This window comes from Xenopus laevis, chromosome 4S (assembly GCF_017654675.1).
Source record: "Xenopus laevis strain J_2021 chromosome 4S, Xenopus_laevis_v10.1, whole genome shotgun sequence".
NCBI classification, from domain to species: Eukaryota; Metazoa; Chordata; class Amphibia; order Anura; family Pipidae; genus Xenopus; species Xenopus laevis.
In genome coordinates, this window is record NC_054378.1 from 66,116,303 (window position 1) to 66,130,421 (window position 14,119).

The window sequence follows — 14,119 nt, forward strand, 5'->3', positions numbered from 1 at the left end:
TTTAGAAGGGAGTCAGAGACGCCCATTTGAGTCAGAAGAAAAAGGCAAATAACTATAAAAACTATAAAAAAAGAAATAAAGAAAACCACTGATGAATAATGAAAAAATAATGAAAAAAAGTTGCTTAGAATTTGCCGTTCTATAACATCATAAAAGTTACCTTAAAGGAAATGAGAGGCCTTAAAGGACCAGTAACGTCAACATTTTTTTAAAAAAAATTTGTTTGTATGTTTGTATAGAACGTAAAAAAACACCAAGACATATGTAACTTTAAAATTGCAAAGTCTTTATTAAAAAATAACTTACCAATTCTCCTCTTGGGCTCCTCTTCAGTAAAGGCGTCAAGGCGACGATCCATCGTGCAGTGCTCGATTTCTCCTCCCTGCCTTCTATAGGAGATAGCCAGGGAGGAGAAATCAATCGCAGCAAGGTGAATCGTCACCCGTTTTGACGTTACTGGTCCTTTAACTGTCACTTAAGGAATTATGTGCAGAGGCATTCAAATTACTCCTTTATGTCCATATAGAGATCTCTTTATCCAACTTCATAATTGTAGACAACTTGCAGACAATTTCATTCTTTTTGGATCTTATCAGTACAAGATATCGGAACTCTACAGGAGATGCAAAACTCCTTTTTACGCAGCTCAGTTGCAGTTTTGTAAAGGCCCAAATTAAGTCTTTAATTCTCTTCTGCAGAGGAAATAAAATGTATGCAGCTTGCATTACACACTTATTAAACTATCAGATGCTTGTGCTTTAGGACAATTATGCTAAATTGATAAATTGCTACTTTAGCACTCGTGTGTGTTTAAGCAGCGGTTATTTAATGATCCCTTCTGTAATAAGATTTCAGAAGAACTTTGTTAGTAATTGAAAAAGCTAATTATGCTGTACAGTAATAAGCACAAGAACTAAAAAATGTATATATATATATTTCAGTTGTATTCAAATTTTTCAGGAAGTATGTCCTCTCTATACCGCATCTGGAGAAGCAGATGATTTTACCAAACTGCTTAATAAATATGTTTTCAATGGTTATCATTAAAAAAAATGAATAGTTCCAGAGGATAGATGCAGCGGCTGCATCCTCTTACCTTAACTTCGTCCTGTAGCTTCTCCATCTTAATCCAATAAAGGCTCCATTATAATTTCTATATATATATTTATTAAATTGTCCATCTTTCTAACATATGGAGTTTGCCTATGTAAACCATACTTTCATCAGATCAATGGTGAAACACTAATAACTACATTGATAACATAATAGAACACACTTTGTATGCCAGTAGCCGTCCTATGAAAATGTCTTTTCATCCATAGTTGAAAGAATAGGTAGTATGTTTAGCTATTTATCCATTCCTTTTTAAATTTGCCCAGCTTCAATATAGATATGATCAAAAGTATTGTTTAATTCTGAGATTCTTTATCAGGTCTACTGTATATAAACATTCCCAGAAATTATATTTCAAGACATTTATTGCAAGTATTGGTATTTTCCAGGAGAAGACACTTTATCCAAAGCGGAAAAGAAGGAAAAACGCATGTCATATTCTGTGGAGACACCTTATGGCTTTCACTTAGACCTTGACTTTCTTAAATACGTGCATGATATTGAGAAAGGAAACACCATTAAAAGGATACACATACACAGAAGAGCAAAACAATCCAAGTTCAGCACTCTGCCACGAAATTTTAGTGTACCAGACAATGGGTCACAATCCTATATTTCCTCCTCTAGCAGAACTTGGAGTCCTTCAAGCTACAAATCTGATGCACAAGGCAATATTTCACCTGCAAGTGAGTCATCTTTGCGGTTAAGATATATACATGATTTAAACTATAGAAAGAAGGATAATACATTTGATACCCAGAAACATATTGGTGATATTGTTTCAGAAGATCTCAATAGATTTGCAGATAGGCCACAGTTTGTGAGGGCATCTAGTATGCCAGCAGCTCTTCCACAAAGCACAACACAGTATGAGGAGAACCAATACCTCAAACTCCCACAATCAGCAAACAGTTACAGTGAAAGCACAATACAGTGTCTGAAAGGCTCACGCCATGGAGGTTCTGAGGACCAAATCACAGCAGCACTCAAAAGGATAAAAGATCTTGAGGAACAATTAAAAACTATTGCTGAACTCAAAAAGGCCATCTCAGAACTGGAAGGGGAAAACAGCAAGTTGAATACACAATTAAAATCAATATCAGAACTGCTAACTAGTTACAGAAAGGAAAATGAGAATGTTGAACTGAATATTTCAGAAAGTGAAGCACAACCTGAAGCTATAACTGGAAATGGAGAGAATGGCAGTGATTTAGGCTGTACCAGTTTAAGTCATTCAATATTTTTGGCAATTAAACAGCAAATTACAGAGTTCAAAGAACAATTAGATGACAGTACAAGAGATTGCCACAACCTTCGAGAAATCCTGGAGAGACGACAGGATGAAATGAAGGCAAAAGATTTACATATTGTTGGACTGAAAAACACAATAGACACTTTGGAAGAAATGATCAGTAGAAGACAAAAGGAAGACGTTGAGTACAAAGATATTGCAGTAAATACAGAGCTGCCACCAAAAGATGAAGAAAAGGGCAAAAGCTTTTCTGACAATATTTCATTTGTTACTCAGTCATTGGAAAGTGACAACATGGCAACTGTCCTTGAGCAAACATTAGATGAGAAACATGATTTCTGCATGATGATAGACTCAGATCATCCTGCTGTAATGGCAGGTCCTGAAGTGCAGCCTAATATTACTTCAGATTTGGACATGGACATAAAGAAAGCCACACCAAGCTTCATTACTGTTGAGAAAGAGCATTTGGATACACATATTTCACAGAGTCATAATCTTGACAAGGCATTATTGGGGGTGTGCATCACAGAAGACCAAACACCAATAGATGCTTCTGTAGGGCAATATGTCAAAAGAATTCAGGACCTTTTGCAGGAACAATGGACATGTTTAGAACATGGATATCCAGATCTAGCTAGTGCTATTAAACAGCCGGCCTCCAAACTGAGCTCAATCCAGAATCAACTAGTGAATTCTCTCAATCTGTTGTCGTCAGCTTCTTCAGTTCAAGCAGCACCAGAGGGAAGTCATTCTAAGATGAAGAACCATCACAAAGGTAGGGTATACACAGATTTTGTTATTGCTTTAAAACAGACAGCCACAGATGGCATTGGATTCTGGATTGTTGTAGTGTGAAATGTAACCATAATTATCCTTTCTCCCTTAAGCAACACTCTCTAGGGCACATTTATGACGGCAGATACAACTGAGGTTGGGCAAAAATTAACGTGAATTGTTGTGCACATTGACACCATTCATTGCAACCAAAGACACTCCTTTCTCTTCCATATAGTTGCTCTCAGTGCTGGTTTGTTAATTCCTCTTCCACTTCTGATTAGAGTGCAAGTACTGGTGGTAATTCCAGGGTTCCCTCTCTGTGGACTGTGTCACTGGGCACTACAAACTTGCGTCCAGCGGATCACATGCAGAAAACATAATAATGCCAACCACCGAAAATAATGCAACAAACTTTGCATGCAATTGCTTCTGACTCAATTGTGTTAGTTATGAAGCATAGGATGCAATTGCAGCACAATGCAACACTGCTGCAGTGATACTGGGATTTTGGGGAAAGTGTTGCAGTGTGGGTAAAAAACATGCTTATCCAAAATTAGAAATAGGTCTCTATGCCGTTTATAGTTTATATTTATTTTAACTCCATTACTAGCTAAATCATGCAGCTCAATCCATCCCTCCTACTGTACCTGACAGTTCAGTGATTTGTGTAGCAACGAGATGTTTGTTTAACCTCCACACTGCAGCCATCCATCTGAGGGAGTGTGATTGCAAATCCAGCCCTCCCAGATAAGCAAGCTCTCTGAGCTACAGTAAAATAAGCCATTTGTGGAAAAACAAGTCATCCTGGATGTGAGTCCAGTCGTGGAATGGCTGTAAAATAACTGTGCAATTTATCTCAGACTGCTCTGTATAAACACCAGCAGAACTATGTTATCATTCAAGGAAAAGGATGATTATAAATCATACTATACACATTATATTTAATCAGGTATATAACAAGACATTGCCCTGAAGTTATGCAGAAATTGCCTTAACAAATATCCAAAACAGGCCCTGCAGCTGTTACAGAATCATGTCTTCCATCTCTGACTGGGAAAGGCTAATGGCACAGAGCAGATGCAGATATGTAGTCGGAGGACTGAGTCTTGGTAAAACTGGTCTCATTAAATATAACATGCTGCCGTTCTAAACTATCTAGTCTAAATATATACGAGCTCATTATAAAGTCATTTTTACTGGCTCCCCTATTCCTGTTTTGTGTACACCTAATACCAGACTTGCAAGGACTCTTAGGGGCAGATTTATCAATCGACCATTCACCATCTAAAGCCTGTTGAATTGCTGTTTTAGCCTATGGGGGACCTCCTAGAACCTATATGAAAAAAAAGGTTTTTGGGCAAATACTTAGATTCAAATTCGATTGAATGAGTTAAAACGTTGTTTCGAACTATTTGAATACAGCCTATATCAATTAGTCTTTTTTTATTCGAATTTCGAAGTAATGGGAGTTCGAAAAAACTCCCATTACTTCGAAATTCGATCCTTGATAAATCTGCCCCTTAAATTGATATAAAAGTAGTCAGGGTGCTGTTCTAAGCACTTTTGCTTTACAATTTGTGTTATACAATTTCCATTTTTAACAATAAGTTTCTCTTCTTCTGAATTGTTTTAAATTCAGAAAAAACAGATTTTTTTATAGTAATTTTTGAAATCTGACATGGGGCTAGACATATTGTCCATTTCCCAGCTGCCCCTAGTCATGTGACTTGTGCTCTGATAAACTTCAATCACTCTTTACTGCTGTACTGCAAGTTGGAGTGATATCACCCCCCTCCCTTTTCCCCCCAAACAAAAGAACAATGGGAAGGTAACCAGATAACAGCTCCCTAACACAAGATAACAGCTCCCTGGTAGATCTAAGAACAACACTCAATAGTAAAAACCCATGTCTCACTGAGATACATTCAGTTACATTGAGAAGGAAAAACAGCAGCCTGCCAGAAACAGAGCTGGGCCAACCCAGCCAGGCGCCCTAGGCAACCTGGCCGGGTACGGCGCCGGCTGAGCGCAGTTTCTGGCGCACATGTGCGAAACTGCGCGAAACTGCGCCCTGGTGCGCATGCGCGAAAGTGCACTCTTGCGCGAAAATTTGTGCGCACGTGCGCAAAGGCTCAATTCCAAAAATATACACGTGCAAGTCGGAGAGAGACGGGACCGGACAATGGGGTAGGCGTCAGAGCAGGTACATGCCTGGCGCCCCCCCAGCTTTGCGCCCTCGGCACGTGCCTACTCTGCCTACCCCTAGTTCCAGCCCTGGCCAGAAAGCATTTCTCTCCTAAAGTGCAGGCACAAGTCACATGACCAGGGGCAGCTGGGAAATTGACAAAATGTCTAGCCCCATGTCAGATTTCAAAATTGAATATAAAAACATCTGTTTGCTCTTTTGAGAAATGGATTTCAGTGCAGAATTCTGCTGGAGTAGCACTATTAACTGATGTGTTTTGAAAAAAACATGTTTCCGATGACAGGATCCCTTTAAAAGTCAAATTCAAAGAATAAAACCAGGTATTTCTATAGGAAAGCTGAATGTGTCTGGTGCTAAAATGATGTGATATCAGATGCCTGCATAAACGGAATCCTTTATCAACCCTCTTTACTTTATTCTGCCTGCATAGATGTCTAGGTTTTGCTTCAGGCATTCTTATTGCATATTAGATTCCTAAAAGTAATGTCTGTTGGGGCAATTACTCATAGGCTCACACCACATCACCATGTTTCATTGGATAGTATACACTCTTACACTGGTGTGAAATTGGAGATTTCCCTTATCTCTATTTTTTCTAGATGGACTGTTACACATTTAGTGTGGTGCATTTAATTTATTGATCAGGCATCCTGCACCACTCTTTTCTGCCATTATTATTGCATGACAGCCCTAGCATTTGCATAATCTGTGCCATGCCATTTCTCAGTCAACCAATCAGAAATAAATGGGTGTATAGAGATCTATGTGTCTATAAGGATAGAGTTCCAGGAATATTTGTACTATCTATAATTAATTGATGGTTTGAAAGCCTGGAATTTCTTCATATGGGTGACATTGATATGTACATAGGTCTCAAAAGTCCAAAAACTTTGCATAATAAATTGGAGGAATGTGTATTTGATGTTCATATAATCCTCAACCCTTAAATTGATAGATCCTCAACCCTTAACCTGATAAATCTGTAGACTAAAGAATTTCCATCTCTTACTTGTCATTAAGGAGGTGGGCATGTTTCAGATACCTGCCAAACTTTACAATTTTACACCTCTGGCTGGGATGGTGCTTGTTTTCAGAAACATTATCCACATCTTTGCTAGGGATGGGATCTTCAGGTACCTACCTTACCTGAATCCCTGGGCTTTGTTAGGGCTCCGCTAGTGACACCTCTCACACAGACAAACCCACACATAGATTTTTTCACTGGCATCCAATATATCTTCAGTTCAAAACAAAAAGAGCAAAACTGCAAGCAACTATATTTTGGCTGACAAACCAAATTTCTTCATAAGCAGAGATGCAAAAGTGCTGTCTGAAAAACTTGCAAAATGATGTATTTGATATATTTTATTTAAAATATAACATTAGGTTATCCTGGAGTATTGTGTGCTATAACTGGCCGGTGTATCTGTGCTTACCATTGACTTTATGATATGTTCAATGTGTATTCATGATTGGATACCCAAACACTTCTTTTAAATATTCTAGATGTCCATTATTAAGTTTGTTAGAAGTGACTATAACTCATCTCCCGCTAATTAATGTATACTAAAGTGTGATATGCTCAGTGTCGGACTGGGACACCAGGGGCCCACCCAAAAACCTTAGACCAGGGGCCCACCCAAAAACCTTAGACCAGGGGCCCACTCTCAGTACTATTATTCTTCTTCTCCTCATTCAACCTCTATTCTCCTAGTCTCTATTCTTTACATACTATAATTTATTATTCTATCTATTTAGCATCTTTGTACTCATAGAAATAGGGAATGGCCATGAAATAGGCCTAATGTTTAGCCACACAAGAGCCAACAGACACCTGGGCCCACCGGGAGTTTTCCTGGTTTCCCGGAGGGCCAGTCCGACACTGGATATGCTCAATCACAGTTTAACAGCTAAAGTTATGATATAGGAGGGTGGGTGGTAGTGACATTGTAGTGTAATGTAGTGATGTTGCATAGACAGGACTGGACAGAGGTCCAAATTCTGTGAGTAGGCCAATTTGGGGGCATACAAACGTAAGGGAGCAAGAGGAATGGGGCTGTTCAGAGGCGGGCCAGGGGTCAAATAAATAGGGATTACAAATTTACCAGCAGCTACATTGCAGATAAATCTTGACATTTATTTTACCAGTTAGGCAACCCTAAGTTTATATGAATTATCATATTTTTGAAAGCAATTATTATTATCATATCACATATTATCAAATCAATTCATGGCCCATTAATATCCATTATCAATTCCATTATGTGTTAGTTTTTAATGATATTAAAGTTATTGGTAAATGTAATTGCAATGAAAACAGTACACTAGTTTATCCCTTTCTGCAATCTGGTTCTGATGTAGCAGAGGAGACTCTTCAATTCTGTCAATGGGAAGGCTTCTGCTACATTGTCTCAGGTGTCAGAATAACAAGTGCAGATAATATTAACACCCAGACAACTTCTCCTTTCAGTAACAATTAAATTCACAAATAACTGTAATTCATTTGCAGTATATTATAAAATATAATATATTATTAAGTTGCTTAGAATGATATTTTCTTGATTATGCAAAAAAAAAATTGTTTTTAGGTGGATGACCCTTTTTTTCATTATTTTAAATGTATTGTCGATATGGAATTTCAGTTTTTTTTAATGTATTGCAGTCATAATAATTAAACCCATTGAAGAAAAATATAAACAGGTCATACGTTATGCATATATATACATAACTTGCCTGGTAGTGTATATGTGATATCATTGGTTATACATGTTTCCATCAGTGGCTTTTACAGAACATTCCTTACAGCTGTCAGAACTGTGTAATTGTGGTTCTTTTTTCCTTGCGGTAATAGTTACAAAGCCCTGCAATGAATCATACATATGTTACACTTTACAGCAGCTTGAAATCCCTAATTGATTTGCCCAATTGCTGTGTTAGCAGAGGCAGGGCCCAGGAGCAGCCTGAAGTCGATCATGAAGAAGAAAAACACTCACAGCCGCATGGGGGACAGTGAAGTTCAAGCTAAAAAGAATCTCCAGTTTGTTGGGGTCAATGGTGGGTAAGCATCAAATGTGAACCAAACAACACTGCCCTGTGAACAGTTTTCCATTGTATGGTGTTTGTAGCTGTAGTTCAACCAGCTGTAATGTGCAGTGGAGTGCTAAGATAGAACCTATCATCTGCTCTCCAGGTAAAGGGGGCAATAAGCTTTTCATCTATCCACCAGTTTTCCTCTTTTTGTCTACTTCTTATTAATGTTTTAAATGCAGTTTGCTTTCATTTTCTCATTGGCTCTATGATTAAAGAGGCAGTATACCCCTAAAAACACGTTTAGTAAAAATATGAACATTAAAAAGAACAATGCATTCAGCCTATTGTTTTAACTTAAAAAAATCCTATTCCTATTTTTTTCTCAAGCGCTTATTTTAAAGTTGGGGTTTTCACTTAACACCCTCCCCCCTTTTGTTTATAAACAGGGAGATTTGTTCAGCGCTCCCTATCTACTTTGAAATAAACAAACCCCTCCGCTCTCTATGCAGCAGCCTTTGAGCAGCTCATTATCAGGGGCTTCTCAGTGAACAAGTAATTCGGACCATTATTAACAGGTAGTGCTAAAGTGAAATGCATTTCATGTTCTTGTTTAGTGCCAGAAATAACACAAAACATACCTATTTCTAAATTAAACCAATAGGCAAAAAATATGTGCAGAACAAGCCCTGTTCATTGACCTCATGTTTAGAAAGGGGTGTATACTGTCCCACTTTAAAATTTTATTTTCTACCACACAGCGTTTCTGAAATATTGTGCTCAATATATACTGTGCAGGGGTATATTTAGAGTGTGAGAGTAATGTCATAATAATTGCTCTGCTTACACCAGGTCTATCAACCCATAGTAACCAGATGAAGCCTTTCAAACAGTAAAGGCTCCCTGCTGGTATAAATCTCTCAGGTTGTATATGTATAGCCTAGTAAATTGGTATCCACTGTGCATACCTCTCAATTTAAGCCTCCAAAAAAGACGGTTAGGGCATTCCTCAGTCTTCCCAACCATACCAGTTAAGCCCCAACATACTTCCAATTTACCCAAAACTCTACCCATTCCCTGAAAAACCACAATCCTTAAAGTGTCCTAGATATGGGACTGTGCCATGGAAAATGTATTTCTCCTGGAAAATGGCATATTTGAGAGGTATATCATTATGTGCCTTGTGATATCAGTAGGATCCCTTTCAGAAGCAGAGTTTCTCTGAGTAGTAATGAAGAGTTTAAAGGACCAGTAACAGTATTGTTTCTGCATGCGCTCCTCTTCTGAAACGGCGACAGGGCGACAATCTATCATGCGGCGCTCAATTAGTCTTCCCTGGCTATCTCCTATAGAATCCTATAGAATCCTCTGCAGGCACAGTGGATTTTGACAAATGTTCCACGTGCAGGCAGAGCAGGAGCAGCAGGGGAGCAGATTCTCGTGTGTGTTTTCCGCAGGCCGAGATCCGCAATCGTGTGGCCCTAGCCTAAGGAATCCACCACTACAGATATAGCACCTGCATTGTGTGACAGATAGAACAATGTGACCCCCACCTAGAAAGCATATAGAGGAGTGTTAGAAATTAGTATCTTGGGTTATTATTATTTATTATTCTTCCTATTAACCCAGAGTTTAGGGTAGATCAGTCCCAGAAACGAAGACTCTAAAGCTGGCCATAGACGTGCAGATTTTAGCCTCTTATCATATAAATGATTGTCCGGCCCTATCTACCGACCTGCAACTAGCCATTCAGATTAAATAAAGTAGTAAAAAAAATCAGACAATGTTCTGGCCATGACAGCAATTGTACTAAAGTTATGTCCCACAAATAGTAGTGACAGTCACCAATTGATATTATCAGACGTTATCTTTAGCCAACAGAAATCTTCCAACCTGTCCGGGACAATCCACACACAGTATGAAAATCATACAAAACTATTTTTCATGTGACTTTATTGTTACATCTATGGCCAGTTTAAGCTGGCTGAGGACCTAGCCCTGGAAAAGGACTTAGTCCATTAGCTGAGCCTTCCTAGTAATATTAGGCAGTTAGGGATAGGTAAACAGCAGAATTAAATAGCCAAAGCACTGTTTCAAATGACTCACCAGCTATTTACAGGTATTGGATCTATTATTATGAATTAGTGACAAATAATGGGTCTTTGCATAATGTAGCATGCCAGAACTGTTTATTTGTTTTTCTTATTGAAAGAAAATTTAAATCATCAATTTCAAATTTGATTGAATTGCTACTTAAAGCAGTATCTGTCACTTTTCTGCAAGTTTGGTTCACCCACTGCTGTCAGGTGCAAACTTTTGTGCCTTCGGTGTGATCACCTTGCTCCAGATATGCTAAAAGTGCAGTAAACAAGCTCAAGTGCTAAGTGAACTGACTGCCGGGCATACATTTGTGCCTATATCATAGTAAATGGAACATTCTTTGAATTATCTCTCAGAAATAGCAGGTCTCTAAAAGCATTAATGTGACATAATTAGTAACAGAGGTAGAAAAAATATCCATATAACCCAAGCAAGGTACATACAATTAGTATTGGCCAAATAGCGGCCCGCATTAAGGAGGTGTCCACATTTGACTTATATTGACATATTTACCCACACTAATATGGGACTTATCCTCCAAATACGATTAAACAATATTAGATAACCAGGACCATGCAATTTAGATTAAAAAGCAATATTTATTATCACCATGCCAAAATTACTAAAACCATTTAAAATAAGCAGCGCTGCTTGGGGGGTGGGGTTCCCATTTCTCCTAAGTATGTATTAATAAACAGTCCAATGTAGTGTAAGAGGCTGCGTGCACGCTTTGAATCCGAGCCTCCACTGAGTATCAATTGTAACCAGCTTCTAGTCAAAAGCGCCCATCCATACGAGGACCGTGGTTAAACTTTCATAAGCTGAGGAGAGCAATAGATCATCACAGCAAATTAAATGAAACACCAATGAAGTGCTTGGTTCGATGGGGAAAAGGAGATTAGTCCAATTCAAATTTTGAATGACAAGTGTAGAGCGGCATGTGAGGCGGAACCGGTGTGGGGTTAACTCGTTGGTGCCCAAAATAGTACAGTTCTGAATATCAAAGACGTGGGCTCTAAAGAAGGGGATATCCCCTAAATATATCCGGTGGACATATGGATTCCGATGTTATGGTGGTATAACAATCACTATGTAGTTGTATGTGTCCCACCGCTCTGCAGCGATCGCTGCACCGAGTAAAGAAATTACTGACCGTAGCAGATCACCTCCCACACCGATTTGTGTAACAGTCCATACTCACATCCGTCTTCAGATATCACTTGTACCTTTGGTGCGCATCATCCCCAACGGGAAGGAGAGCAGAAGAACGCAATTCCCCTAGCAGCGCTGTACCTCGACAGCTGTTTCGCCGCTACCTGCGGCTTTGTCAAGAGACCGACAGACCGGAAATGACATCCTTTTAAGGGTAACGTCACATGACTTCAATGTTCGTGATTGCCACACTGTTGCGTGAAATCTTTCAATGTCACTAATGTCCAGATAGTGACATTATTGCAGTAAGTTGCAGTCTAGAGACATCCTTTCAACAAAAGATGAGTGGATAGAAAAATCATAGACAATTCAATGCAGCCTTATTTGTATCGATAGTTATATGGCCAGTCACTATATTTGTATACCCCTAAGGCATGGTGATAAAGTACAATTGGAGGATTAATTAACACATAGGCCCTGGACCTATACAGTACACCCAATTATAGATATAGATATATATATTTGAGTTAAAGTCTCAAAGGGTCGCAGAAAATTAGTTAGTTCAATAACATATAAGCAAATGAAAAGAAAAAGAGAAGAAAGAAAAGAAAAAGATATTGATACATACACCAAATTATTACAATCCTAAACAAAATTATAAGCAAAATTATAAACAAAAATTGTTACATGGTTTATGGTCAATAAACTTGCCAATGTAGGCAACCAACTCCTCTGCCCATATAGTAAGTAAAGTATCCTATTCCATCATTTATTTACAAAAGCCTGGAAGTTTAAGTGGCCATTAAGACCAAATTCGGATTTATAGGCATTAAGTCTAAAAATCCATGTTGTTTCCAACTGTAATAATTTGTTATCCAAATCACCCCCCCTAATATCCCCATGTAAACGGTCAATGCCCTGGAAATAGGAGCCTGCATAATGTCCATTATGCATGCAAACAATGTGTTTGGCAATTGCTGATAGCAAATTACAATTCCTGATATCACGCATGTGCTCATATATGCGTCTCCTAAAGGGTCTTTTTGTTTTGCCCACATATTTGCTGCCACAATGGCAAGTGAACAAATAAATTACATGTGTGGTCGTGCAGCACGTATAATGGTACATATCATAGTTTACTCTCCCGTTTCCAAAACTAGTAGACACTTTGATATATTGGCACTGTTCGCAGGCCCCACATTTATAGCTGCCCAATGTTTTACAGCATGTCGTTCTGGATTGTGGTTGGAAATGACTACGAGTAAGTGAGTCACCAATACTCGTGTTCCTCCTATAACTAAACTGAGGATAGGGGGACACCAATTTGCCCACAACAGGGTCCTTTGCTAGTATGTTCCAATGTTTGTGTATTGAGGAACGAATTTCATTATCATTGGTGTTATAAGTCAGTACCAATCGTGTTACTTCCTGTGTCTTGGGGGAGGATATTTGGGTGTTGGGGTTCCGACGTTTGTAAAGTAAGTCGTCCCTATTAAGGGACAGAGCATATTGATATGCCCTGCGAAGGCAACGTGTTTTATAGCCCCGTGATTTGAATCTCTGATAGAGGGAATAGGCCTCTCGTTTAAAGTCCTCATCTGTCGAACATATTCGCCTCAAGGTAGAAAAAAGATAAATGCACCCTCCAAAAAGGGCAAGATTGTTTTTATTAAAAAAAAAAATTCTGCACAAAGACTAGGATTCTCTCATGTACATTTTAAGTCCTACAAGTAATAGAGATACTCACAATAATACAACGATAGTTTCATATTAAGTATCAGCTATTCTGCATCTACTGTACAACAACTATAATGTACTGTATATTATTATCAGCCTATGTCCATGCCAATTAGCACAGAACATCATCATCATTGGTATTCAGAAGCCTCCTTGTTCTGTAGATGTAATGTGATGCTTAGATCATTTTCTGAAGCTGATATGCTCAGATACCAAGGGAACATTTATTTTGTCCAAAGATATCGTGGGAGTCTTAAATAAGAACTAGCGGAACAAACACAATGAATTTTGGCAGAAGACTGATGTTCAGATGTTCACAGCAGTTTATGATGTACTTTGCTGACTGGAGCCAATTAGAATAAGTATTAAATTCTCTCTTTTTTCTTTTATTTCTTCCCATTATATAGTCATATACAGTACAATATTTTTTTTTTCAAAAAATCCATTTTCCTTACTAGCATGAAGGCATCAGACCATCTCTAAAAAACTAACATTGAAGCTAAATATCGAGCCATTACCATACATTGACAGAAAGGTCCATAAATACCTCTGGGTGTCTCTGGAACTCACACAGGCTCTTATGATGATTGCTCCGCTTCCTTGACATATGATGCTATGACATCCTTTGCATCTTACATCCTATGTGTAGGGATTCTACATTTTGTGGGGCAAAAATCCTCACATTCCAATTCCTGTTATCTTTCTTTCCTACTGATAATATTGGAATATTGGAATATTATGTCAATTTTCAT

The 14,119-nt window shown here is 38.4% G+C and overlaps 1 protein-coding gene across 3 annotated transcripts in view; it reads left to right on the top strand.

The window, feature by feature from the left end:
• kank4.S (KN motif and ankyrin repeat domains 4 S homeolog) overlaps positions 1-14,119 on the top strand; it is a 76,727-nt gene that overhangs the window by 38,062 nt on the left and 24,546 nt on the right. The window contains exons 3-4 of one of the 3 annotated variants that reach the window (XM_018260769.2): positions 1,503-3,143; positions 8,289-8,409. In XM_018260769.2, coding sequence (XP_018116258.1) covers positions 1,503-3,143; positions 8,289-8,409 — 1,762 coding nt within the window. The remainder of the gene's footprint in view (positions 1-1,502; positions 3,144-8,288; positions 8,410-14,119) is intronic. The other 2 variants (XM_041561383.1, XM_041561382.1) reach the window with 2 other exon arrangements.